Source organism: Protomyctophum parallelum, assembly GCF_964188405.1.
Source record: "Protomyctophum parallelum genome assembly, chromosome: 12".
Lineage (NCBI taxonomy): Eukaryota > Metazoa > Chordata > Actinopteri > Myctophiformes > Myctophidae > Protomyctophum > Protomyctophum parallelum.
Window position 1 is genome coordinate 41,105,695 of NC_139712.1, and position 27,661 is coordinate 41,133,355.

General features: G+C 43.6%; 1 protein-coding gene across 1 annotated transcript in view; it reads left to right on the top strand.

Moving 5' to 3' along the window:
* The window catches only part of neto1l (neuropilin (NRP) and tolloid (TLL)-like 1, like), a gene marked incomplete at its 5' end in the record, with an annotated part of 101,540 nt that overhangs the window by 72,347 nt on the left and 1,532 nt on the right, over positions 1 to 27,661 (top strand). The window contains 7 exons of the mRNA XM_083778502.1: positions 1,865 to 1,906; positions 2,202 to 2,329; positions 13,934 to 14,016; positions 14,186 to 14,331; positions 19,737 to 19,850; positions 22,259 to 22,883; positions 23,849 to 23,923. Of these exons, the coding sequence (XP_083634628.1) occupies positions 1,865 to 1,906; positions 2,202 to 2,329; positions 13,934 to 14,016; positions 14,186 to 14,331; positions 19,737 to 19,850; positions 22,259 to 22,883; positions 23,849 to 23,909 (1,199 nt within the window). The 3' untranslated portion in view covers positions 23,910 to 23,923. The remainder of the gene's footprint in view (positions 1 to 1,864; positions 1,907 to 2,201; positions 2,330 to 13,933; positions 14,017 to 14,185; positions 14,332 to 19,736; positions 19,851 to 22,258; positions 22,884 to 23,848; positions 23,924 to 27,661) is intronic.

Consider the following 27,661-nt stretch of genomic DNA (forward strand, 5'->3'; position numbering starts at 1 on the left):
AAAATACATTGTTTACCTGGGAAATACTACAATTTCACTGCTATTTACATAAAGTAGTAGTGAAATATAATGGGATTTTCTTGAAACTACTCAAAACAGGGTGCTCAGATGGTGGAGGGGTAAAGTTCCTGCCCACCACTACAGAGACTAGGGCAGGGGTGCCCAAAAGGTAGAATACATGACCCCTACAAATACAATATTTAAATCACAAAACCTCTTGGCATCTTGAAAGGGTGACTTGATTGATTGACATCAAGAAGGGCCTGTCGGCACCCTAAACAGCTTCTATAGGCAACCCTCAATGCACTCAGAAGTACAATGACAACCTCTCGCCTAAATGGTCTTTGTCTCCTAGCGTTTGAGAGAGGTTTAACTGAAGGTCTGGATTACAATTCTGTTCTAGAGATTTTCAAGCGAAAGCCCCACCGTCTCATGTTCTGAGACATCACTAAGCGTGAACACAATTTGATTTTGCTGTTAATGCTGCCAATGAGTCACTAATTTAGCCTACTAATTTGTGCTGGTGTCATGTTCGCCTTATCTGTAATGCTGCATACTGTCTTATTTATTGTCTCCACCAGGCCGAAGGCATGTGGGGAGAGTATGTTTTGCACTCCGTCCGTCCGTGTGTGTGTCCGTCCGTCCGTCCGTCCGTGTGTCCGTGAGCAGCTAATCTCGGCCACCGTTAACCCGGTCGATGCCAAATTTTGCACACACTGGATGCCAACGATGAACCTCTGCCCCAAACTTTCCAGAACGGCCTGTTATAGCGCCACCAGGAGGCCGCTTTGTGCAAAACAAGTTTTTGCACAGTACACCTACAGATTTTGTCCAAACATCACGCAAATTGGTACACAGTCTCTCTAGAGCCATTCAACGAAACCCGTCTTTCAGATTTCTCAGACTCCATCCTGATTGGTTAAGATTGGCTTCCAAAGTTCACAGGAGTGCTCAGTTTCAAACAAAATGCTGCAAATCATGAACACATCGCGTGATTTCCGTGAAACTGTGCACGCATATTCCCACTAGGCCGAGGACGACATGCCACCATTTTTTCCTCAAAATCAGCCTCACGGTGGCGCTATAACAGGCCAATTCCTGTTTTTAGCTATAACTGCATCGATCTGTATACAACTTATGTATGCACACATGGAAAAACATTGTACCTGCATCCCTCCAACACCAACCTCCGGCCCAAATCGTCCTCAACAGCCTGTTATAGCGCCACCATGAGGCCACAACCTGACCTGCCCTGGTGGAGACCTGTGCCGATTGGCACTTTATCTAGTTTATATTGTCTTTATTAACGTTTCGGTGTGTTCTTGTTGCTTTCTGCCCCCCCCCCCCCCCCCCGCCGGGGTGCCAGCTTTTCGCCTGGCCAATTTGTCATTCCTGCATTCGCTACTGCGGCTACTGTATATACTCACCTAATCTGTATTAATTATACTTTTCATTCAGTAATCTATCAGCTAAATGATTGAGTAACTACTAATTGAGTAACTACTATTTACAATCTAGGCATTTTGCAGACTCTGTTATGCAGAGCGGCTTACAAAGTACAAGATTAGAGTAAATGACATAGTCAACAAATAACAGGGTAAATAGAGGGCAGAGAAAACAATTTAGTGTGCTACAAAGTAACTATGATGTCAGATAAACATTAAATATAGCATCTCTCCAAACAACATGCTATCTAAATAACATGTTTAGCGTTTGTGTACAAGCAAACAGCATGTCTAATTAAGGATGCTAATGACAAGCCATTTCACATTTTCTGCAAGAATCTTCCAAATACATTACAAGACCCTCATTACAGTACATACTTGTGTATTAAAAATCTCTCTCTCTCTCTCTCTCTCCTCAGATCCAGACTTTGCAGACTTGGGAGTGCCTCCACCTCTGCCCTGTAGGTATACCCCCCATCTTGTCTGTCTGTCTGTCTGTCTGTCTGTCTGTCTGTCTGTCTGTCTGTCTGTCTGTCTGTCTGTCTGTCTGTCTGCCTGTCTGTCTCTTTAATCTACACCCATCTGTCTGTCTCATATGCCTTATCACTGCTCCAAGTGCATTGCGTTGTTTGTGTATTTTTGGAGATATTTTACTTTGAATCTGTCTGTGTGTGCGTGCGTACGTACGCGCGTGTATATGTGCGTGCGTGCATGCTTGCGTGTGTGTGTGTGTGTGTGTGTGTGTGTGTGTTCCAGTGTGTCAGTACGACCTGGCTGGACCAGAGGGCATTATTGAGTCTCATCAGATCACCAGAGATGGAAAGGCCAGTGCCTTAGAAGCTGTGGACTGTAAATGGTACATCCATGCTCCTCCACGCTCCAAGGTTAGTGCCACTGACACCACAGACATCACATACAGTACTGTACCGTAGACTGTAAAAAATATGGACAAAGCGTTCCCCGGGTCTAACATGAACGTAAGATGAAGCCTGAAATTCCTTGCACTCTAATGCACTGTAAGTCGCCATCTTTCTTGATCCGTTCTGGTCCAGCTGGCCATTGGCTGGCCCAGACAACGAGGCGGGACTTCCCCCCTTCTTCTCCGTTGGTTTTTATTTTGACTTGAGTGGGTGGGGGATCCCGATCATAGACTGTAACGGTAGCCACGCCCCTCAGAACATACGCGACTTTATGGTAATTTCTTTTATAAATGGGACCATCATTTTCCAAAAAGAATATTATGACATTAGAAATGAGACTTTAAACTAGTGACTGGAAGCAGAAAGTATTCATGACCATGTTTATTAAGGTAATACAGTCTAGGTGAAGTTGGGCCCAAATACATGGGCCTCTATGGAGCTATGGGGCTTTTTGGGTCCAGTCCAGCGCCACAACAGGCCATTATATGACCTGGGAAGTCCCGATTTCAAAAGAGGCTTCACGAAATATCTGGCTGACTGCCCCCCTGTACTGTACACACAGACAGACAGACAGACAGACATCACAGAAAGTGTACGCACGCACGCATGCACACGCAGTCACGCACGCATGCACACGCACACCAGCACACGCACGCACGCACGCCCACGTGCACACACACACACACACACACACACACACACACACACACACACACACACACACACACACACACACACTCACTCACTCACTCACTCACTCACTCACTCACTCACTCACTCACACAGCGAGTAGTAAGAGGTCGGATAGGCTAATTGTCAGTATCAGCGAGTCAGAGATTAATTTTGAATTCATAAGTATGTAATGAGGGTGTTGTAATGTATTTGGAAGGACAGACAGACAGTGAAGTTCCAGATGCAGACAAGACAACATAGGTGTTTACTCTTTATGGTGACAGTTATAGTAGTACAGTTATAATAGTAGTATAGTAGTATTTTAAAGCCCAAGTTTGAGTTGACCTTTTCATCACCCCCTGCAGTTGTGAATGTTTTGGAGGTGCTCTCTAATAGAGGCATCCCAATTTGATCTGGAGTTGAATGGGTGTTGTGTTCATTGTTGTTGGGATTTACCCTGAGCTAAGGTGAATGTAACGTTCACACTTCTTCCATCAGAGCGACGGGGCAATAACAGGCGTGTAAGGCCCGTTATGCGTCGAGGTGAAGTGGGTGACAGAGGCCGGTTGAGCTGGTCGATGGATCTCCTTGGAGTCGTTCCCTTCCAATATAGCTTCAACTTGCACTTACAGTACAAGGTTCCAATCGCACTCCCCTGACCCGTAGCGGACGACACTTTATACCCTACCGAAGGTGGGCGTCTGTCTGTATGCTCACCAAGGTTTTAAAACCACTCAAGGGTACTAAGGTGTTCCATTTTAATGTTGTTTGCAGGTCATTCCATGTATTAGGGCCACAGGAGCTAAAAGCAGATCTACCAAGTTCACAGTTAACTTTTGGTACCTTGAATTTGGGGAAATTGCTTGAGTCCCATTTCAGGAAGGATGAGATGTATTTAGGACAATCTCCAAGCATGGCTTTATACAAGAACAGGTGCCAATGCAGTTCTCGTCTCTCTGTCAGGGAGGACCATCCAACCTTGTTATATAAGATACAATGGTGAGTACCATGGCTATCACCCGTAATAAAATAAATCAGTGGATTACATCAGTAGCTCACCTCCCCATATAAGGGTGTTTCCTCCGTAGCTTCCTCCCCCATTCCTAATAGGGAGATGTCCATTGTCCATAATTATAGGGGCATCTCCCAAACAAGTATCTATGGCATTTTGTGTGCGTGTGTTTGTGTGTTTGTGTGTGTGTGTGTGTGTGTGTGTGTGTGTGTGCCCGCGTGTGTGTGTGTGTGTGTGTGTGTGTGCGTGCGTGCGTGTGCATACATTCTTGTGGGGGCTTGTTCCTTCACCACAGAAAGGTTTATTTAGTAAGGTGTTTTTTAATCAGCAGGCAACTGGAGGGATTGAATGAGAGAAAGAGAGCTGTGGGGGGGGGGGGGTCTTTACTGTGCTGATGAAATAGTGTTGCCATGTTGTGTGACACTGAGATCTACAACAACACACATTCGTGTTCTTTGGCCAGTCATAGGCGCTGTACGTTGTTAGCATCTTCAAACATTGAGGGCGATACCCAGATTTTTACCCCATAACTGTACCATTCTCTAGTTATTAAATGGAAAAGATGGGCGACAGTAGCATTCTACCGAAAGGTTCTGGCCTGCATTCACAACATGAAATAAAAACAAAACAAAATTAGTTCAATATTATTTGAGACTAAGGCACTAAGTGCCTCATTTGTCTTATCTCAGTGCTTTTCAAGCTCATGCACCAACAGGTGTCAGAGTCTCACGGCAAACCTGTAGAGCTCATAGTAAAACTCGCATTCATTTTCTGCAGGGGTAGAGGGGTTACCTACCATTAAATGTTGCACCCCTGATAGTTTCTGCTACCACTAGATCACGTAGCACCGAACGATTAACAATATAAACACTACAGTATATGGCAACGGTTACGGTTAAGACGAAAGAAGCTTTATTGTTGAAATGCTTCTGCCTAAGTGCCTATATAGTAACAGTCATCAGAAGCGCTGAAAATGTGTAGGGAAACAAAGCACATTGCAGGCCTCACCAACCCGCTCTGCTATTAGTTCTGTTCAATCTTGTGGGGTTGTTATTGTATATCTATCTCCCTACTCTTAATATTTAAAGATGATGACATTATGATGATGTCTCATTGTGCTGCAGAGCAGGGAGAAAAATGTAGCAGAGAAGAAAATATATTATACCGACACTATAGTATTCTCATTCTATAATAAATAATAAATATTGGTATTGAGTTTACTGACTGAACTGCCATTTTTTAATGTCATATTCATATTCTTAGGACAGTAGTTTGACAGAAAATGGGGAGAGGGACATGGGTAGTAACACACACCAAAGGCCGTCGGGATTGGGAGTCGAACCCACAAGGTGCTATCAGGCTACATAGAGTCTAGGTGCCCGGACTGCTACACCAGCGATCCAGGCCTCGATCTTTTAAACATTTTAACAACACAAATCTTGTATGACATGAAACATTTGATGCAGGAGGACCACGGCCAAATATTAATACATATTAATTTAAGGCCCCTGACATTAGAACCACGGTCTTATCAGACAAATTGGTTCCAGATACAGACGCCGTATTGACTTGTGTTTTCTCATTAGTGTGGCTCATTTCTCTGACTGCCTAGATTGTACCAGTGCTCCTGGAATTGAGATAAGGCACCCAGCGTCGTGACAGCTTAACTGTATCTCCTTTTGTTTCGCTAACACATGAGGCTTTTAACCTAACAAGACTGTATCCATCTATCTGTCTTTTGTGCCAGTGTGGCCACAATATACAGTAGTGATCCTATCTGCCTTACCCAGTTTCAGGAGATAACTGATGCACATCCCGTCTCTGATGAAAAGTACTTATTGGTTTGAAACACTTACTTAACCAACTAGAAAGAGATGTAATGGGGGATTTCATATAAGACATGTGCTGGGCCACTGACACACTGACACACACACACACACACACACACACACACACACACACACACACACACACACACACACACACACACACACACACACAGTCACACACACACACACACACACACACACACACACACACACACACACACAGATCCATGCATATATTTGCAAATTCACGCTACAAACCCATTGCGATACAGGCAATTACTGTGACTGTAGCCCTATAGGTGCTACAAATGCTTGTGCTAAGCTAAATTAGGGACGCCAGGTTGAAAGTTGTCAAATAAACACAAGCATCTTGAACTGCATCAGAAGAGCTGTTACAAATGAAGGGGTTTCAGGGAGGGCTTTGGCCTCTCTTAAATGTTTTTTTTTGTTATCAAATGTTTTTTATTTAAGACAATAAATCACAATAAGACACGTTAACATCAAGAATGATTAAAGAAAACAAAACACATATAAAAACAACACATAACAGCAAAAGCAAGGAACACAAAAACAAACAAACAATCCCACCCACCCCTTCCCCCGGGACCAAAGATGCCACAAAATGTCAGTACTATTGTGCAATGGGAACAAAAAATAAAAAATGCAGTTGTGATTATTTAAAATCCGCATAGCACACAATCTACGGGGGGTTAAATATGTCCGATGAACAAAATTTAGATGAATTTGTTGATGATCAGGATTCCTAGAAGACGGGACAACATTAGACCACACTGTATCCCAGCTCCAATCTGGATCTAGATTTGGTATGTCATTCCTCCATACAGTATCGACAGGCAAGGTCCCATAACTAGATTCTAATAAATAATCATACAATATGGAAACAAAACCCAACACAGATAAGTCTATGCAAAGGGTGCATTGCAAGGGGGGTCTGCCATGGAACCCCATATGTCCTCATGTCAGTTCTCAGTTGTAAATAGAAAAAAAAAGAGTTACCAAGTTAAAAATATCACATAAATTCTGGAAAGAACGTAAACCATTAACATCAAATAAATCACCCAAAGTATGAATCCCCTTGGAACTCCATCTGGGAAAACGAATAGGACGATTGTCCAAAAGCAAACCATCATTGTTGAACACTGGGGAAAACGAATTCCATTTCAAATCAATCTTGCACAATTTTTCAGCCGCTCTCCACACTGTTACTAACTGAGAAATGATTGGCCCCAAGCGAACTTTGCATTGACTATTCGTTATGTTTGAATAGATCAGATCTCTCAATTCAACAGGATGAACCAAACTCTCCTCTAGCTCTCGCCAAGAGACCTTTATAGTTGAGTCGAAATATTAGATTTAGATATAGCAGAATGAATCTTAGTCCAATACTGTGCTGGCGGTGGCAGTGGGAGCATAGAACTCACAAAATTAACCCTAGGGAGGACATTCATCTTTATGATTGATACTCGAGATCGAAGAGAGCTGGGCAATGACGACCATCTGTCTAAATCAAGACAAATCTTATTCAAAGTGTCACTATAATTGTTTTTAACAGTAGCTTGAAGAGACGGGAACACATCTATGCCAAGATATTTAAATTTGTTCACTACTGGGATTATGGGAGGCAGAACACCTCTCTTAAATGTTATGGTGTATTCAATAAGGCCGCATTGATTCTTCAATGCCTCTAAGTGAGTGTATTAGTCTGCAGAGCTACAGTCCCAAAGAGGGGCATAAGTCACAACGACATCGGTATGTACTGTATGCACAGTTGCACACATGCAGAGTGCCTGGATGGAAACCGTAAGGTTACCAGTTCGAACCCGGGCTCCCCCAGAGTTACTGTCGAAGTGTCCTTGAGCAAGACACTGAACCCCTAATTGCTCCTGATGTGCTGGTTGGTGCCTTGCATGGTTTCCGCCGCCATCGGTGTACGAATGAATGGGTGAATGTAATGCACAATCTATGTAAAGAAAAAAGGCGCTATATAACTGCACCATTTACCATTTATGCGCATGCTGACGTGCACGCACGCATATTTTTGTGCATGTCTGCGCTGCATAATTGTGTGTGCACGTACAGGTGTGCATAGGGGTGGGTAACATGGGTACCAAACCTCGGGACCAAGCAGGAACTGAAGCGAGCATCCTGAGTACAGCACCGTGTGCAGCAGTCATGCCTGCATGCCTATTGCCTACACACAACTTTTGTGAGGCAGACGATAGATACTGACTCTGTGTGGCATTCAAAGATTGTGGAAGAATTGTTTTGGCTTTGGCTTTGACGTTTTGTGTAAAGCACTTTGAATTGGCGTATTATTGAAAGGTGCTAATAAACAATGCAAATAAACATGCCTTGCCATGTGGCAGAGGGACAACGACTGAGGCTGATATATTTGACTAGCCCAGAAAATCTGTGTCTTTTTGGCACAGACGGACAACTCCAGTCGCAATCTTCACCCACCACACAGCAGTTACAGAGTATAGTAAACAATTTATTGAATCCCCAATTTCTCTTTGTTCTTCTCTTTCACTTGGGCTCACACACACACACACAGACACACGCATGCACACGCGCATGAAAGCAGTTGCAAAGACGCAGAAGGTGCGTGCGTCACGGTGCGTGCGTGCCTGCGTGTGCGCAGGGCAGTACTGCTGATGCAGTGCTGCACTGTACCCATGGTGTGCCAGAACTGCAGTGAGATAATGGCATGTTATACCTGGGGCTCTAATTACGCTTTACTGCTCCAACCCAGGAGAGGAGGCGTTGGAAGGAGAGTAGACAGGGTAAGAGAGAGGGGAGATGAGCGTGACAGTGAAGGAGAGAGAAGGAGATAAGGGAGGAATAATACTGTATTGTATAATATCATAAGGTTAAACATACAGTACAGGGTGGAAAGTGGAAACTTGTGCGTTAATTTAAAGGTATAGGGTAAGTGATTTTCTTTGGTCAAAATAAGTGTTAAATAGCTAGTACTCATTGGTATAGACTAGAGCAGTGGTCCTCAACAGGCGGACCGCTGCACACCTCTCTGCGGACCCTGGATAAATGATAGAATAAAGAGAAAAGGCCTGCATGGGCCGTGGCTCAGTGGGAGTGACCCCCCCCCATCTCTCTCCCCATTTCCTGTCAGCCTACTGTCTGTCCCTCCATAAAAAATATAAAATAAAGGCAAAAGCCATAAAAAAACATTTAAAAAAAAAAAGAAGAAAGAGAAGAAGAAAAGTCACCGCAACCGCGAGTTGAATTCTCCGTTGTATTCGATCAATGCCGAGAAACGCAATTAACACTGAATGTGTGTATTATGTGCCGGCATGTCATGATGACAATGTCTCGCTGACTGGCTCACTAGCAGTGACGCATTCACACATTCAGTTGAATGAACAAAATTGGATTTTTGGAGGTGTGAATAATGAATATTTGTTAAAGTGAAAAAATATATTTTCATACTCTGCCACCCCAGTGTTGGTTGGGATGGGACCCGGTTTGTATAGCTTGGTTTGACTGTACTAAACAGGCATAGTTGTTTCTAGGGGTGGGGGCGAGGGGGGCAGCCCCACCCCGTGGGGCCTACGTGGCCCGCGGGCCGCGACCCGCAACTTTATTTGCGTGCGCATGAGACTGGACCATATTTGTGGACTTTCAACATTTCTAGTTGAGGACCCCTGGACTAGAGTGTTTGTTCAGTAACAGGAGTCTCCATGTCTTCTCTTTATTAAAAAGACAAAGCATTTTCAGGTTGGGAGCTTGGGATACAAATTTTATCCAAACAGGATAGAGAACTCATGTAGCCCCGGGAACTATGTATCCGAATGCACCATAGGTTACCAGTCGGCTAAAGAGCCAGGCCCGATAGGCAAGCAGCAACGCAGCACCCTATAGCCTACAGTCGTCCTCACTTTATAGAAGCGCGTCTGACTGAGGGGGACCTCCATAACCAGGCAAGTAACGTTGACTACGCTATTAGGTCTGTAACGCCAAGGAACGAACAGAGGAACTTATTCACACCGCTTATGAGGCCATCTGCACACTAGTTTTTCACTGTCATTGCCATTGGCTTAGTTCATATATTTTGCCAATGGGGGTCCTATAATTTGCATTTGTATGTTTGAATGTTCTCTATTGCATTGGAATAAAACATTGAAAGTGAAAGTGAAGTGAATTCACATGGTAGTACAGGTCTATTTAATAATGTTGTTGTTTCTTACCTCTTTGTATGTTATACTCTGCGAAGCACTTTGGTTTGACCTTGGTCGTTGGAAATGTGCTATACAAAGAATGTTTTATTTGATTCATTTGATTGTTAGTTTTCAAGGGAATGACTTGGTCTTGATTGCATCATACACTACTTAGACCCCACTTCCTGTTGTCTTGACACAACACTGAGAGAGACCAAGGTTGAAACGTGTCTGTTGCTCTGTCTGGGGGAGGCACAATAAAGGACTTTCATTTTATTCTGACTTTTGCAGACTTTCTGCTTTGCAGTGCTTTCTCCCAATGGGGAGCCACACATAACACAGTGTGTCTGGTGTGTGGAGACTGTATCAAGAAGGTGCAGCACCTCCAAACATGTTGCCCCCCATCCATTGAGTTCAATTGACAGTTGACGCCATCTTGTAAGGATGCAGAGACATACAGAAATATAAAATCGATAATACATATACACACTTGAGAAAGATCGCGTGCTAAATCCCATCTATAGTGTCCTCTCAGACAATGACCACAGTAGCTTCAGAAGGGGAACAGCCAGGAGCAAACTGTCCATCTTAAATGTGACTGTCTCAATGTAGTTGTATAGGTGTGTAGCACCCAGCCAAGACCAAGCCCACAACAGCCCTGCCCGATTGGCACGACAGTTGTGCGTCAGTCTGGCAAGTAGGAGACTGGGGTTCAATCCACACTCCTGCGCATCACTACAGGTGCAAACAGCAAGACTGATGTTTCAACAGTATACAGCAACTTGTCTTCTTCAAAACCAAGTGTCTTTTGAAGAAGACACTTGAGTGTGTCAACTTGACAGTCTAGTCACTAGACTGTCAAGTTGACACACTAGACTCTAGTGGCACCTATTAAACTTTATTTTGGAAAAAAAGACTATGTGCTTCAGCCTTAAAATCCAGACTTGTCTTTATCTGTATTTTTGGTGTATTCAGTGAATGGTCCTGTGATTTGCTTTTCGAAGTCGGCCCCATTTCATTCTCTGTTAGCTTTTACTTTGTGAAGTGACACAATGTGGATGTTTTTTCTTTGTGAGAAAGAACACTGTTGAGGGCATTCAGAGCCCAGTAAAAGTCCTCTGAGCGTGGGTGACATTCAGAAACACTTGTATGGAGGTGGAGGTGTCATAATATACAAAGAAGTGAGGGGGGACATGTGGAGTGCAGAGGCGTCTCCTGAAGAATCTCTCAGGGGGGCAATTGTTGCTATGTGCAGAGCTGGTCCTTACTCAGGGACACAATGCTGGCCTGGCCTAGAATGGTACCTGGGACAACCAGGGTCTCTGGCTCCCCAGGCGGGCTGACTAACTACTCAGCTATGTCCGCCACCACATGTCCGTGCAGAGCTGGTCCTTACCTCCCTCAGCCACTAAGCAAAACTAGCCTAGGATCCTTCCTATGCCATGAGTCATGTACAGTAATGACTGAGTCATAGTGGTTGTTATTTTAAGAGTCACACAAAGTAGGCCTACTGTATACGGGACCGGGGGGGCAACATTTTGTGCAATACAATGTTATTTGTATATGGTTTCATGCCATAACACCGTTTCCAACCATTGAATGTCTTTCTCTCTCTTTTCTTTTACTACATATAGTTATGTAATTTGACAAAGTGTGAGTCAGCATTTTTCTCTGATTCATTAATGTCAAACTACAGTTCTACAATTATTATACATTTAGAACACAGAATAGCCTGCATTTGCCGCATTCCTCTGTGCCTTGTGTCTGTCCTGCATCATTAATCTAGGATTTCTCAAACAATTGTCCATGGGGTGGAGCGACTTTGCAGCAACAGCACATTGAAAGATGCTAAAAGTAGCCCTCATACAGACAGAGTCCACATCTGTACTTCTATTCCCCCATGTGCTGTTATGGCAGCCGATAAATAGATTGGATGAGGAGTGCGGCATTTCCACTATTATCTCCCCACTCTGAAGGAGGTTTGGTCGATAGCATGGCTGAGGCTCACAGATGATCATTTGGCTGTCCCTTTATGCAAGAAAGCCACAGACACGCCCATACTATTAAACCTCCCCTGATGGAGGCTGTAAATCTGGGGGATTCCAGAATGCCAGACCTGTGAAGGACAAACCCCCAAGCTGTTGAATGGGGAGTACAGTACAGGTTATGAATTGGAATGAGCAGCAGGAAACATATTTATCCCATTTAGGCTGACCTCAAAATTTAAAAAAGATCTTCTAAATCCTTCAGTTTTCTGAAATAAATATTTTCACGATTTTTCAAAAATAGCAGACCTACAAGCTCGTAGCGCGCTATGAGCTTGTAGATCTGCTATTTTTCAATAGCTAAATTAACATAATGATTAAAACACCAAAAGGGGTTCCCGCCCAAAATGGGTTATTCATAAAGCGCGGTTTGTGTCTGTCCTTAGAAACCTTGTAGCGCCAATTGTTCACATTTTCTTTTAATCAATTGGAAGTATGTGCTTTTCTCCCCAGACCTCTGACAAATTGTGTGCCTGGAACTGGCGCCCAACAAAGCAAAACCAGCTATAAAAGAATAGAAGGCCCATAATTACCCATAATTGCTAAAATGCTACAGTTCTGGCATGATGAGATCAATGAACAACATAATGTACTAGAGTGGTATGGATTATGTCAGATCAACAGTATAATTTCTGAGATACAATGCGTCATACTTATTCATATTTTAGTACTTAGAACACACGTGGCCTATCACCATTGAAGTGACCTTGCCTTGCATCTCATCTCATTTGATTTCATTATCATAAACTATACAGGATACAGGAACCCTTGCCCTTATATGACAAAGTCAATAATTCCAACAGTTATGGAATTTGACAACTTTCTAGCCGGGAAGATCATGGACACCGTGAGACCACAAAAGAGGCGGCCGTCTTGTTTTCCGCACTGCAAATCCCTTTGACTTGTCATGTCGCAGAGACGGCGCTGACATTGCAAGGTCCATTAGCGTGTGCTCCGATTTACAGGCATTTGTCTTAAGCATTTTGAGCATCACATTTCCCTGTCACGGTTTGGGAGCAGTCCACGCATTGACTGCAATGATGGGGAGTGTCGCCATGTGCAGCCAACCACAACGGGAGCTGTGATTGGGCGAGCCAGGGCCTGATGAACGAATGGCAGGGCGTAATGCAGGGCCAGTCAGGAGGTGTAGTGTCGCCAAGACTAGCTCATTGCAGTAAAACGGCTCATTATGGGAAGTGGGGTGGATATCTTACCCACCAAGGTTAGGACTTTGCTACGGTTTACAAGCTTAATGATGTTTTAATGAGAGTGATTTCAATCTGGCTACCTGAAATATATTTCCAAATGTGAAGTCCACGTAATTTAAGTGTTTATTTTTTATTTTTTTTATGAAAGGGTTGTCTCTATAATATGTATGCATAGGAGTGTTGGAGGTTGCCTATTATCCAAGTATATAGGTTTTGTAGGTATTTCTTAATGCTTCATTTACACAGACGGATGGTGAGTCATTACTGGAGTCCTCATTCGATATGCGTATGTAATGACTATTTCTACTGGTTGTATTGACCTATATTCAATTCAAGTAGTTGTGTGGGTGGCTTGTTTATGTACAAATTTCAAAATAATCTTATTTCAATAGAGACTGACAAATTGACTGACTTAAAAATCTATTAAAAGAAATAATCTAAAATTCTGCCGACCACATTACAAGACCTTACTGTCACTGTATCAGGAGGATGAGCAAAGACTTAATTTATTCATTGAAATCCCCTGTCCCTCTTACAGTATAAACTTCATGTTACACCGTAAATTATGTTGACTTCTTAACCTCTTCCTACATTTTCCCTTTGCAGATCTACCTTCGTTTCCTTGACTACGAGATGGCCAATTCGAACGAGTGCAAGCGTAACTTCGTTGCTGTTTATGATGGTGGCAGGTGTGTCTTCTGACATGTATTGATCGCTTTGAGGTGTCTATTTCCCAAGTCAATGGATGATAAAATATGTATTATCCTGTCCTCTCTTTTGTTCTCATCTCCTCTATTTGGTTCTCCTCTCCTTTGATTTTATTCTACTATTATTCCCCTCCTCTCTCTTTCATCTCAGTTCGGTAGAGGACCTGAAAAGCAAATTCTGCTCCACAGTGGCCAACGACATCATGCTGGTTTCCACGCTGGGCGTCATCCGCATGTGGGCTGACGAGGCGAGCCGCAAGACCCGCTTTCGCATCCTTTTCACAACCTACCAAGAACGTAAGGCTCCTTTCACCACCTAACAACAATGTAAAGGCCTTTTCGCCTCCTAACAACAATGTAAAGGCCTTTTCGCCTCCTAACAACATAATGCCCTTTATTTATTTCTAACAAGAACATATGGTCCTTTTCACCGCCAAACAAAAACATAAGGCCCTTTTCACCACCTACCAAAAACATACTGTAGGGCTCTTTTAGCCTCCTAAAGGTAATTTGACCTTGCAAATATTAGTTTAGTCCGCACCCCTAGAGAAGCACAAGAGTTGAGGAAGGCCATCTGACTGAGTCAGTGAGCTCTCCACTCCCACACACTGACGTGCCATGTTTATTACTCTGACCCTCATAGCCAAAGGGTATACCAACTGGATACATTAACATTTTGTTGTCTAGCGAGTAGCGATCAGACTGCCATTCTCGCCATCCTATTATGGTTTATCACAAGCCAAAAATGAAAATAGTCCAAGATTTTGAGTGGCCTTTTTATTGCTAGCCGTTAAAAGGCAGTGAAATTACAGTCAGGTTATGAGCAGCCAAGTTTATGGTGTGGAATATCGGACACCGTGTTGTTATTAAATGTGTTATTTAATTTTATGACAATTTAAAACTGCTTCCAGCGAGCGTTGTTTTTTTTTTCAACACATGAATCTCTGTTCACTACTTTTGCATATGTCATACACAATATATATCACAAAGTATAGATTATTATTAGAGTATTATGGTTTCTGCCCTACATAGTTATTTCCATCAACAACTCCGTACACATTGCTCCAGATATCAAAGGGAATAGTGTGTGAGGGAGAGAGACAAAATCAAAATGAGAGATGACATACATTCTTAATCCCCCTCGCTCTTTCATTCACTGAGATCCCATTGATGGTACCGAGGCTTGCACAAGGCACTCTTTGTAGCGCTAAACTTGAATGAATGGAATGGAGGTTGAGAGTAAATGAAATCTATTAACCTAAATACGTTAGTAAGTAGTTCTATCAGTCATTATTTTAGATTTGTGGTCATATGCTTTTATATGGGTGTATCAGGTTTGTTTATGGTTATGTGGCCGCCGCCGCTTTTATATGGGTGTAGCAGGTTTGTTTATGGTTATGTGGCCGCATGTGTGTGTGTGCCCGCGTGTGTGTGTGCGTGTGCGTGTGTGTGTGTGTGTGTGTGTGTGTGCGTGTGTGCGTGTGTGTTTGGGGGGCCGGGGGTGGAGGCGCACGTGCAGCCTAGTCACTTGAGGTGACAGCATCAGCGGTGCGTTCATTTGTGTTGAAGTCATTGTCCCCTTTGTGAGGCCTCTTCGCCGAGCCGAGCCAGGACGTGCCGTTGCCTGGGCAACGCTGCAGCATGCCTAAAGCCTGATGTATGCTCCGTCGCACGGCGGTGTCGCGCTTTGAACACAGCAGACCGACAAGCTCACAGGTTGTGAGCTTGTATGTCGGCCTATTTTCGCCGGCCGTGCAACGAAGCACGAAGCGGCTTTACTGTAGGTCACCCAGGCGGTCCCTGGCTGGTATAGACCCTCTATGCCTTTGCAGGGCGCTGCAGTCACCGATGCTTAGCAGCACTGCACCAGCCTCGTCAACAATACCTCCAAGCAAAGTATTCACAAGCTACTGTCACGTCTTCTGTAGAGCTCCCGTTCACAATCCAGCCGTAAGCCGTTCAAATGGCACTGGCAGCGCTGATCTGCAACGAGACCCGCCGCAGCTTAGAGAGAAGCCGTTGAGTCCTGAACCGATGGTACACGCTTTGATCCTTATAGTGATGGCACACACGTGCGCACACACATTTGTTTTACTATACTTGTGAGGACATCAAAATCTTTGGATCGCGTCGAAAATAGGTGAAAACTGTCGATAAAGAGCAGATCTACACGCTCACAGCGCGTCGTGCTGTGACACATTGTGGGCTTGTAGTTAGGCTTTTTGGTGCACAATACAGCTGCGCAACTGAGCATAAATCTGATATAACTCTAACCCTAGTTGTAAATCTAACTCTAAAATAACTTTATAAATGATAAAAAAAAAAAAAGGAAATCTCTAGTGAAGACCAAGACAGTTTCCCAAACTCTACTACTGTATATACTTTGGCTCTCACATGTATAGTACACACACGCACACCAGCAGACACGCACATGCACACACACACACACACACACACACCAGCACACACGCACACCAGCAGACACGCACACCAGCAGACACGCACATGCACACACACACACACACACACACACACACACGCACGCACACACGCACGCACACACATACATACACAGTCACACACACACACACACACACACACACACACACACACTGGTCCTCAGGCTACGCTGCGTCATCGCAAGCCTTTTAGATTTTGTGGACACGACACATTTAGAAAGAGAGGCCTATCATTACCCAAAGAGCAATTAGGCCTGTGGTGATAAATGCACATGAGTGACATGTCAGCTGTCAGCGTCGCTGGATACGCCTCATCAAGATACAAGCGGTGGAAATGCTCCCCGGCTGGCCTACACATGTCAGCTCTGCTTACGGATCTGCAAAGGCTTCTTTACAGTAGGCCTCTCAGCATCAACGCAGAATGCTAATGCCTGTAGGCAACACTATGGAACCTTATTAGGGTTTAGATCTGATTATGCAATGTCTGCACTCACACTTGTTGGCTTGTTTATTAGTCTGAATTGTCTAATTGGGGTCGTGTGCCAGCTTGTAGTGTGTGCGTGCGTGCGTGTGTGCGTGTGTGGTTACAACAACACACAGTTGCAATGAATGTATACAAGTCTGTAAATATGGACAGATGAATGAGTGACTTGGGAAGGGAGTATTTTGCACATACCCAGAGTTTAAGCCGTCCTAGCTTTAGTAAAGTAACTCTGAGTACCACAGACGAAAAACTGTCTTAAGTCCAAATTTCATTCTGACCCCTCCACGAAAAGGCCTCGTTGTCCTGACAACTTATCTATCATTTATACATTATGGATAAATAGTGTGGACTTAGACAGTTTTTCGTCTGTGGCTTTATTATTGCTGTAGGATGTCATATGGAAGGCTTTTTGAAAACAATGGAATCATAAAGCAACGGTCTGACCATATCAGGCAGTGCCAACCACTGTAGCACAATAAGTGAGATCACTCATTGTGCTACAGTGGTTGTTTCTTAAATTGGATTAGCTGTGTTATGTTAAACTGCTCATCAGTAATGAATACAGATTCAAATTGTAGAGATGTGGTTTTCCACCATGACTACAAAAAAAAGAGAAAGAAGGAAGAAGACAGGAATCCACAGCGGGCTGCTTGAGAACATAATAACTGTGATGTATCTGTGTTCCTGCCGGATGACTGGAACGGCTCTGTCCTCTTGACACGCACGCGTGACGCGCACACAGACTTTTCATCAGCTACTCATCTAGGCGTTAATTTATGCTCCCAGCAGTCAGGGAGCGGGGTTGCTTCAGTGCGGGCAAAGAAAAAAAGGGCACATTTATTACAAAATGTCTTGAAATTAATTTAGCAGGAGATTAATGTGGATCGGGCTCTTAATAATGTCTGGTCTCACCCTGTGGTTGTGAGGAAGCAGGGGAGTCTGATGGTGACTTGGAGGCTTGTAGCTCCCTCTGCTGGCTACTATTGGATCTACTATTTTTCTGCTGTATTGTGTCCCTGAGAGGAAAGAGGAATAATAAATAGTATAGCATATCAGAGGGGCATCATGACCTGGGAAAATGTGTAAATGTCCAGACAGGATGTTATAGGGACAGAGAGAGAGATAAGTCACTGTCATTTGGCCAGTTATTTTTCACCCGGGGTGAGTACTGGAGAGAAAAGCTGTACATCACTGTGGTAACACTGTCAAATGCCTACGTACCTCTGGCATGCTGTTCAGTACCCAGCGCATAATCCCTCTATTGCGTGTGTGTGTGTGTGTGTGTGTGTGTGTGTGTGTGTGTGTGTGTGTGTGTGTGTGTGTGTGTGTGTGTGTGTGTGTGTGTGTGTGTGTGTGTGTGTGTGTGTGTGTGTGTGTGTGTGTGTGTGTGTGTGTGTGTGTGTGTGTGTGTGTGTGTGTGTGTGTCAGTGTGTGAGAGTGAAAGAGAGAGAGACAGATAGGGAGAGAGAGAGAGAGAACTAGCCTACTAAAAGAGTGGATGACTGAGCAAGACCAATGGAGATAAAGAATGATGATGAGACAGGGGAAGACACTCCGCTGCTAAATATTCTGCTCCTAAGTACCGCCATCGATTACACTCATCATTTATCAGCATAATAAGTTGTTTCTTTGGAGGTATTGCCCCAGACTTATACTTTACATCAGCAACTCATCAGAGCTGGTCTGTCACTGCAAACTGAACTCCATCATGACTGACTGACTGACTGACTGACTGATAAGCGGCAGGCATTGGATTGGTCAGTTGGTCACAATGGTCAGCTAATGCATTAGTACGATTAGCCATTAAGAGCTAGATGGCTTTGAAGGGCACCTTGGCTTTTAATTAGCTGATGATGATGATGATGATGATGTAGGCCTTTACATTATAATGGTGATTTTTAATAGCTTGTCCGGTGCCTCTGCCTTGCCTCTGCTCTCACTTACATACACAGCCATAAATTGGTCCTATCCCCGCAGGTTTGCAGACTGATCTGCAAGGCACAAATCTTCTCTCTGTTGCATGTGTACTCACCTAATAATTAATTCCTGCAAGGAGTCACACAGATATTGTCCTTTAGTTTCATTTCCATTAGAAAACATGTTTTTAGTAAAATATCACCACTTTTCCAGGAGCTGCACACAGGTGACGGCGACATTCTCTTCTCAATCTCAGGCCGGACCCAAAATGACTGCTGGACTGAACATATGAAATTTGAATATGAATTTGAGAACAGTCTATGTTTGGGAAGCACAAACGTATGGGGCACACAAATGACATGTGCGTTGTGATTGGTGTGAGGTAATTAATCACACCACCTGCCAATTGGTAGGACCGATCTATGACTGTGTATTTGGAATACACAAGGCTAGTGCCTTTCATTCTAGTGCCTGTTTATTTATTTCACATTTCTTACTGACTATTTAGTAGTAGTAAGGCTTTAAATGGGAAAGGGAAGTCTGGAGCTCTCAGCTGGAACGGCTCCTGGTAAGCGGTCAAAGATGGATGGATGGATTTATATATAGATGAATGCTTTAAATGTATTGAATTGCAACAGATTTATATATTTTCCAAGTATTCCAAGTTGCTATCATGCGGCATGCCACTACTTTTGTACTTTGAGTAAGTAGTATTTTTTGTATACAGGACTTTTAACTTGTAACAGAGGAAATCTACATTTCCGTATTGATACTTACTTATGTAAAACATAATTGCTTATTGCAATATCCACCCCCCCCCCCCTCTCTCTCTCCTATCCCAGCTCCATGTGAAGCAAATACGTTCTTCTGCCACAGCAACATGTGCATCAACAACACGCTGGTCTGTAACGGCATGCAGAACTGTGTTTACCCCTGGGACGAAAACCACTGCAAAGGTGAGTAGTGGTGATCCCATGAAGCTACAATTACTGGAATCACAGTGTATATTCCTTCATCTGAAAGTGGTTTTGAATCAGTCTTATATCTGTAGATTGAACTTTCTTTCTTTTCTTTTTTTCACTGTGTTGCTGCTGCTTATAGCCAGTCGAGGTCTCTGACTCAGAGAGGCTATTACATTTCTGCTGTGCTTTAATCCTCAAATCACCTGGATCATTCAGTGCATTGATCCAGAGTCCCAGAGGTGCTTATAGCGGCAGTTCCATAGTTCAACTACAGTTTACCAATAACATATCCTATTTTCAGTGATTCCCTACAGGTACATACATATGATATCCTGTCAATATCCAGGTGAGTTGGGTGGTAATTAATTCCGCTGTGGACAGTGCAGGTACTGGTTCCTAGACGTTGCTGTGTTTAGATCCATGCTGTTACTCTATTATAGCTCCAAGGTCAATCAATGCAAAGTGTTTATAATATCTAACTTGTGTGTGTGTGTGTGTGTGTGTGTGTGTGTGGGGGGGGTTAGCAGTTCAGGGTTAAGCTGTCTTCATCATTTTTTCACAGCTAAGAATACATTGGAACAGAGGGCATTGGAACATTAACATATATGGATTTTCATAATGGTCTCCCCGATGACATCAATTTCATAGAGTAGCCTTTTTTTTTTTTACCCCCGATTTCTCCCCACACATATTTCTGTGTTGTTCACTGCTGTTGTATCCTACTGGCTCACCTGCCTCCCGCCAGGAGGACGTAGAACCTTCGTCCTACTCCTCCCGCCCAATGCTCCCCGCTGACAGGTGCCGCCCCAGCCAGTGGGAGTACATGCAATGACACTTATCACCCTCACTGTGCTACCGTCTGCTACCCGAGTGCCAGTATGTGCTTGCTAAACTTCCCTATGTGGGGGATCCCCCCCCCCCGCGCAAAGGTGACTGTGGTGTTATGTGAAGATTTTGTGTTAAAATGTATTAATACCATATTAATGGTATTAATACATTGTAGCAAACCTTTGTTTGCTACAGAGCTTTTCATAGATTTTGTATTCAAAGCCTAATTCATAAATTCCACTGGGTGGGAGTCTGTTGTGGGACCGCATGGCAGGAATAGCTTCTATCTATCTTGGCCTACAAAAACCCATCATCTCTGTAGCCGTGTTCCTGCCACCCCTAGAGGGCAGCTTCTTATTACAAAGTGGTTAAATCTGTTTCTGTTCTAAAGAAGATGCATCTGTATTCTGTATCGTATAGGTTTGTAACTCTCCGAAGCCTTGGTAATAAACTTTGTTCCATTTATTTACTTTATTTAAAGAGCTTTTCAAAGTAACTTTATTTAATCCTCCATGACCTATTCCTCATCAGACCCAACCCAAGCTACTGTTTCACCTAGCTATGTTACTTCCGCCGTTCGCATGAATGCAGACCAGCCTCTCGTCTTTAGCGTAAATAAAAAGAACGTTTTTGCTACTCACCAAAACAAAGGCGGGCGGATTGTGTCATTAGAAAGCCTACTTTCCTTAGTGGGAGCACTCTGAGCCCCCCACCACATGTATAAACGGTACTTTTTGGCCAAAAGGGGATTTTGTTTCTACCGGGAAAAAAATACTTTTAGTTACTCCACAGCGCCCTCTACCGATATTGGCCAGAGAATTGCCTCATAGAGAATATTTTTCCTCCGGTGAAAAAAAATCCCTTTCTGCTAAGGACCAGAGCTATGTTTCACCCTGCTTTCTGAGCAGAGCATGGAAATGTGCAGTCAGCAAGCAACAGCCTCGTGTTTACGTATCTCTTAACTTGTATGCCTTCTCTCCCCTTAATGTTAATGTACTGTATTGGGCTGCTGCATTGCCCACATTTGTTCTCATTAGTGGCAAACTGTCAAGTTCTCTTTTTTTCCTTACCCCTCTGAACACAACTGCTTAGGCACAGGGAACGCTTCTCACCAAAGCTCTGCTCTACATGTTAATCCCTATAGCCTATATTCAAATGTCAGATGTCCCCACAGACGGCATTGTATATGACATGCATTGTTGGTCTTCTCTGCTCTCTGTATTTCCCTGGTGACAAACAGGCTAAGGCTAATATTCGCCCTGACCTTTTTGTCCATCTGTTTGATGAGAATCTTGCCCTTGGCAAATCTTGTACATGATCGTTGACCAAGTGCCAGGAATTATCTTTACATGCGAGATGTGATTTCTCCTGCTTAGGAATGCTTTCATGTCTCATGGTTCCAATACAGCTGACGCAAACCTCTTTTTCGAGATTAGATTGTAAACTTTGCCGAACAGATCTCCTTCAAATGTTTTATGAGGTTCTGTTTTGACGGCAATCATCGGAAGTTGTATTGTCTTCCCTCCCCCCTCTCTCGCTCTCATATCCCCCCCTCTCCCTCCCCCTCTATACAGAGAAGAGGACTGTCAACATCCTGGACAACCTGAACGGCACAAATGGAACCATCATCGGCGTCACGTGCTGCATCGTGCTGCTCCTGCTCATCATCTCCATCATCGTCCAGGTCAAGCAGCCGCGTAAGAAGTACATTCTGCGTCGGGAGGACTACGACCCCACCATGTTCCAGGAGGTCTTCGAGCCGCCGCACTACGAGCTGTGCACGCTGCGGAGCGCCGCCGCCGCCTCGGCGGACCTGGTCGACCTGGCGGAGGACTTTGAGAACTACCACGCCCTGCGGCGTGCCTCCTCGCACTGCGTCCACGACCACCACTGTGGCTCCAACCCTGGCTCGGGCCACCTGTCGCAGCTGTCGCTCGGCGGGCGCGGGGGACGCGGCAGCCGCGGGAACTTGAGTGTGCGCGATGCGGCGGCGGCCGCGCTGCTCACAGACATGCCCGCGCAGCAGTCCATGGCCGTGCGGCCCTTGCTGCCGGGCACTGGGAACCGGCGCAGCATCCTGGTCATGAAGCACAGCTATTCGCAGGAGGCGGCGGACAACGGTGGTGACCTGGATGACGACCTGGATGAAGTCCCCACCACCAGCCACCGGCTGTCGCGCCACGAGAAGGCTGTACAGCGGTCAGTATCCATAGATTTCTGATGGGGAGGAACAGCTGCCCTAGAGGTTTCTATGGGGGTGTTGGGAGTTTGGGGGCAGGGTGACATCTGTCTTTGATGTTCCTCTTATTTTAGCTTTACACTCATTATTTTTCCACCCCTCTCATTTATTCAGCGAGCTATGTCTTTTCCTTTCTACAATTATGACAGTTAAAGGTTTAGTTTCTTACTTTAACCTTGGTTCTCTCTCCTCTTGCTATCATACTTTTTGCAAGTGCAATATTTCAAAAAGGGCTATATTATGATATTGAGACCCCTCCTCCTCCCCTCTTGCATGCTCATCCTTGAACATGACAAACTCCTTGCGAGGTTTAATTAATTTATAGTGTTCCGCTATAGACTCTGCTGTTCATGGAGGCTTGTCAGAGCTCTTTAAAGCTAATGCAGACCTCTTTCTAGCAGGTGCTAACTCTGTAAGCAGTCTTGCGCTGACTGTTAGCACAAGGGCTTGTATCTGTGCCTGACATTTCTAGAGATTACTGATTTCATTGACACGAATGCAAATGATAAACAAGTTGAAATGCATTTATATTAACTGTGAAAATTATTATTACCGTTCAGTATAGTTCAATATTTTGGCATGAACAGGATTTTTTCTATTTGAAAAAGAAAACATATTTTACTCTGTAACTGCACCTTGACCGCTTGAAAAGTAATTGTATGTGTTTACAAGAATATTGAGGTATCAAATATATTTCTGGAGAAAACACATTCAGTATTCTCCCGCATGCACTTTTATGTGCTTATTATCCTAATTGTATTTGACTGTTGATTATTAATTTTCTACAAAAGTCTGCATGAAACACTCACAGAGGGCAAGCAAACCACTAATGAAATGTATTATTGATATGCCACATATTAAATGCATTCTGACCTCTCTATGCAAAAGGAGTTTGACATTAAATGAAAGAGCCCTGACATTTCAGGTTCTGCCTCATTGGCTCTTTGAGCAAACATGAATCAGAGTACAACACTACTAGGGTCTAAGAGACAATCTCAAGGTAAGCACCCCTATCCAACAATCAACATCTTTATATGTTGTTGTGTAGTCATCATTTGCACATGGAAGTTAGTTTATACCTTTATGTAATTTATTTTTCCCTTTCTGTGACTTTTGCCCCATGGGTAATCTCTTTTTTTAGTTCATTTTCACCAAGATGGTTTTCCTGCTTGCGGCCATCTTGCCCTCCTATAGCAAGTTTGTTTGAAGTCTCTGTGATGCTCAAGCTATGCCCTCTCCTACTGAGGGCATACATCGTATCACTCAATGTGCATTCATTGGCATGGACTTTTCCCAATCATCTTCAGTTGAACCCGCTGTTAATAAATAAATGATGTCTAACCTTTGCACTTTCCCCCCATTAGTAGGCCTACAGCGACCTGCCATGTGTATAAAACACCTTAAATTCTATTTAAAGCACACCCCCCAATAAATCATTTGTTTCTATCGATTACTGACCCCATGGAGACTTGAATTCATGGGTATATTTTTGTTTTCAATAATTTGATGAGCAGCAGTGGATCCCTATGGAGACACATTGGTCCTGATTCTTCAAAAACGAAATGCGCCAGAGTGTAACGGTGACGGAAACAGATATCGTATTTATCCGTCCGATCAAGCTACGTTGAGATGACGTGTTATTCAGAGAGTGGTGTGTACCACAGGTGCGCTGGCGTATCGCAGGTGTATGTCATACTGAAAGCAGCGGGTGCAAAGTGATCGGAAAAGCAACCGACAACCTCATCTGCATTGATCCACGCCCCATATCGACCATAAAAGGCTTCAAGCATGACTCAGCAGACAGCAGTTTGTCTGAGATCACAGCCGCGGTCACTGCTATATCCAATCTTACAACGGTGCGTGCTCCGCTGAAGCAATATAATTATAATTTATTTAATTAAGTTCGGGACCAAGGCGGGTGCTCACTCACACCTTTGCAGAGGTAAAACATATCCGATATTTAAAATATCGGATATGTCAATGCAAAAGTCGTCTTTTCAGAGAGAGCGAGAGAGAGAGAGAGAGACGAGAGAGGGAGGGGGGCTGCATGGGCCCTCGACACTGTTGCGCGATAAAGAACAGTAGCCCATACATTCATAAGTAAATATATTATAGGCCTACCTCGTAGGCCTGGGATCCTCTTGTCTGAAGAAATTATAATCCAGTGAGTTTATCCAGTGAGTTAAACTATTCTGTGTGTGGCATCGATCATGTGATCAATATCAATATACATTATTATAAATTCTGTCTGTCTGTCCGTCATGTTCACGAGTGGAGGTGAGCTGGTTTAAAACTGATATGACTGGCCGACTTTCAAACACGCTGCATTCATTAGGCTATAAATGTGGTCTTCTATTTTTTATATAGGGCTAATTAGCCCTATTCATTTTCCAATGTGAATCGGATCGGCAGCACGCTGCTGTCTGCCCCCCCCCCCCCCCCCCCCCCACACACACACACACACCGAAACAACGTTAGATTCGTACAGTGCAAAATGCAGATAAGTGTAGGCCTATGTTCTTATTATAATTGTGAGTTTGTTTTTTAACATGCAGTCCGCGAGAGCCGATCTACAAGCTCACAACGCGTTGCACTGCGAGTAGCCTAGAGAAGGCTGTCCAGTGAGCAGCGCGATCGCGCATGGCATGCTATAGAAATATCCTAATAAATAAAATAAAAAGGTGTCGGGGCTTGCAGGGGCAGTTTCCTTATGGGACTCTATAGGCTAACTTGCCTCTAGAATGCATGCATTTAGGCATACAAGTGCACTCGGCTTTTATATATATATATATATATATATATCGTTTTTTTATGTGCTGATCGACCAATATGTTGGGGGCACATGCCTACATATTTTATCTGAGATTTGGGGACTATTTATTGATTCAGCATGAAGACTAAAGCCTTCTGAATAATTCTATATGCAAGTGTATGCTTCCGAAAATTTCTCCGCCACCTAAAGAGGTGGCGGAGGATTTAGCGGAGTTTCCGACGAACCAAAGTCAGCGTCAAGTTCACGGCCATTTCCATGAATTCCAAATTAATGTGGGAAATCCACGTAAATGCCTTTCCGCCAGCGTCACAGCAATATATCAGCGGAAACACGTTGAAGAATCAGGCCCATAGGGAGCATATAAGTAGGAAGCTGGTCATCAGATTATTGGCTTAGGAATGCGACAAAAACAAAAAAATAGTCTCCATGGGGGGAGTAATCAATAGAAAAAGAGTCATTTAGGGGTGAACTATCCCTTTAAGTGGGGAAATGGGATGTTCACTGCACATTCCAATATGAAACCTTACAATGCATTATAGTACAACTTAGGTTGAGCTTCCACTAACACTACTTAGATTGAGCTCCTGTGGTTATCCAGGAATGTATTTGATATTTCTGATCGCACACGTATACAGGATAGCTCTGTATTTTTTGCATGGTGTGTGTCACTTGTTGTATTTATTATTTGAATGTTTGATTAATTGTGAAGTCTCTATTTATGCCTTTACAGTGTAACCATGCCATGTGTGTGCTCCATGCTCATGCTGCTTCCATAAGGTGGCTACTGTAGAATTACAGTGTGACACTGTGTTGGGGTGGAATTCTGATAGATCTTTTAGTCATATCATGAGTTGAAACAGGGTACAAATTATCATGAATAATATGCAGCTTTATGCACGCATTGTTATGGAGCAGTCACATGAGGTGTTACTCATTCTGTTGTGTCTCATTGTGGGAACTGCTCTGTGTGTGTGTGTGTGTGTGTGTGTGTGTGTGTGTGTGTGTGTGTGTGTGTGTGTGTGTGTGTGTGTGTGTGTGTGTGTGTGAGAGATTGTGTGTTTATCTGATTATTTTCTTCTACATTATGTTGCATTGTCTCCACCATGTAGACTTCTTGAGAATAGTGCAATCCTGGATCAATACGAACGGGCGTCAATGCGATATGAAAATGCAGAGCGGAGATTTACACCAGCATGATGTGTGATGGTGACGAAAGGACACTTTGAACACGAACACGTGGCGAATATGTTCTTGTGCAAACATGATCACAAAAGAACTACGCAGATGGAAAGATGTTAGCTGGAATGCTGTCAGACTGTGACACATTTTGACCAGTGATGTTTTGAAACATTTAATATATATAGTAGGCTATGTACTTTCAGCAGGCATAGTCATGCCAGGTTTTCTGGTCTTACTGGAATTAGCTGGACTTGAATATTAATTTTACATTTTGGACCTAAAGCCAGAAATACTGTTTCTCACTGTCACAGATCCATCCAAATAAATAAATAAAGAATAATAACATAATCATCTACTAACTTTTATAGCATAATTTCTTTGCATGCGGCTTGTTGACGTTTGGATATAACCTACACATTATGATTTCAGCTGCAAATTATTAACACTAGCAGTTTGTCAAATTCAGGAAGGCAACGTGTTTTATTAGTTTTAATTGGAAATAAACATGGGTAATTACTAGTCAATGTTGAAATTGAACAGCTTCGGAATTACCAAAATTTGATTACTTTTTGTGGCAATACAAGATACAATTGTATGACTTGTGCATGCTGTGCAACTATATCCATCAAAACATGAATCCACTAACATTGAGGCATCCACTAATACGTAAACCACTTTGTGTAAGCCAAGTAAAGATCATATTGCAGTATTAATTGCATGCAGTATTGTAGCTTAGCTATAAGCAAAGGACAAAAGCACGGCGCTACTAAACTTCAACATTTCACT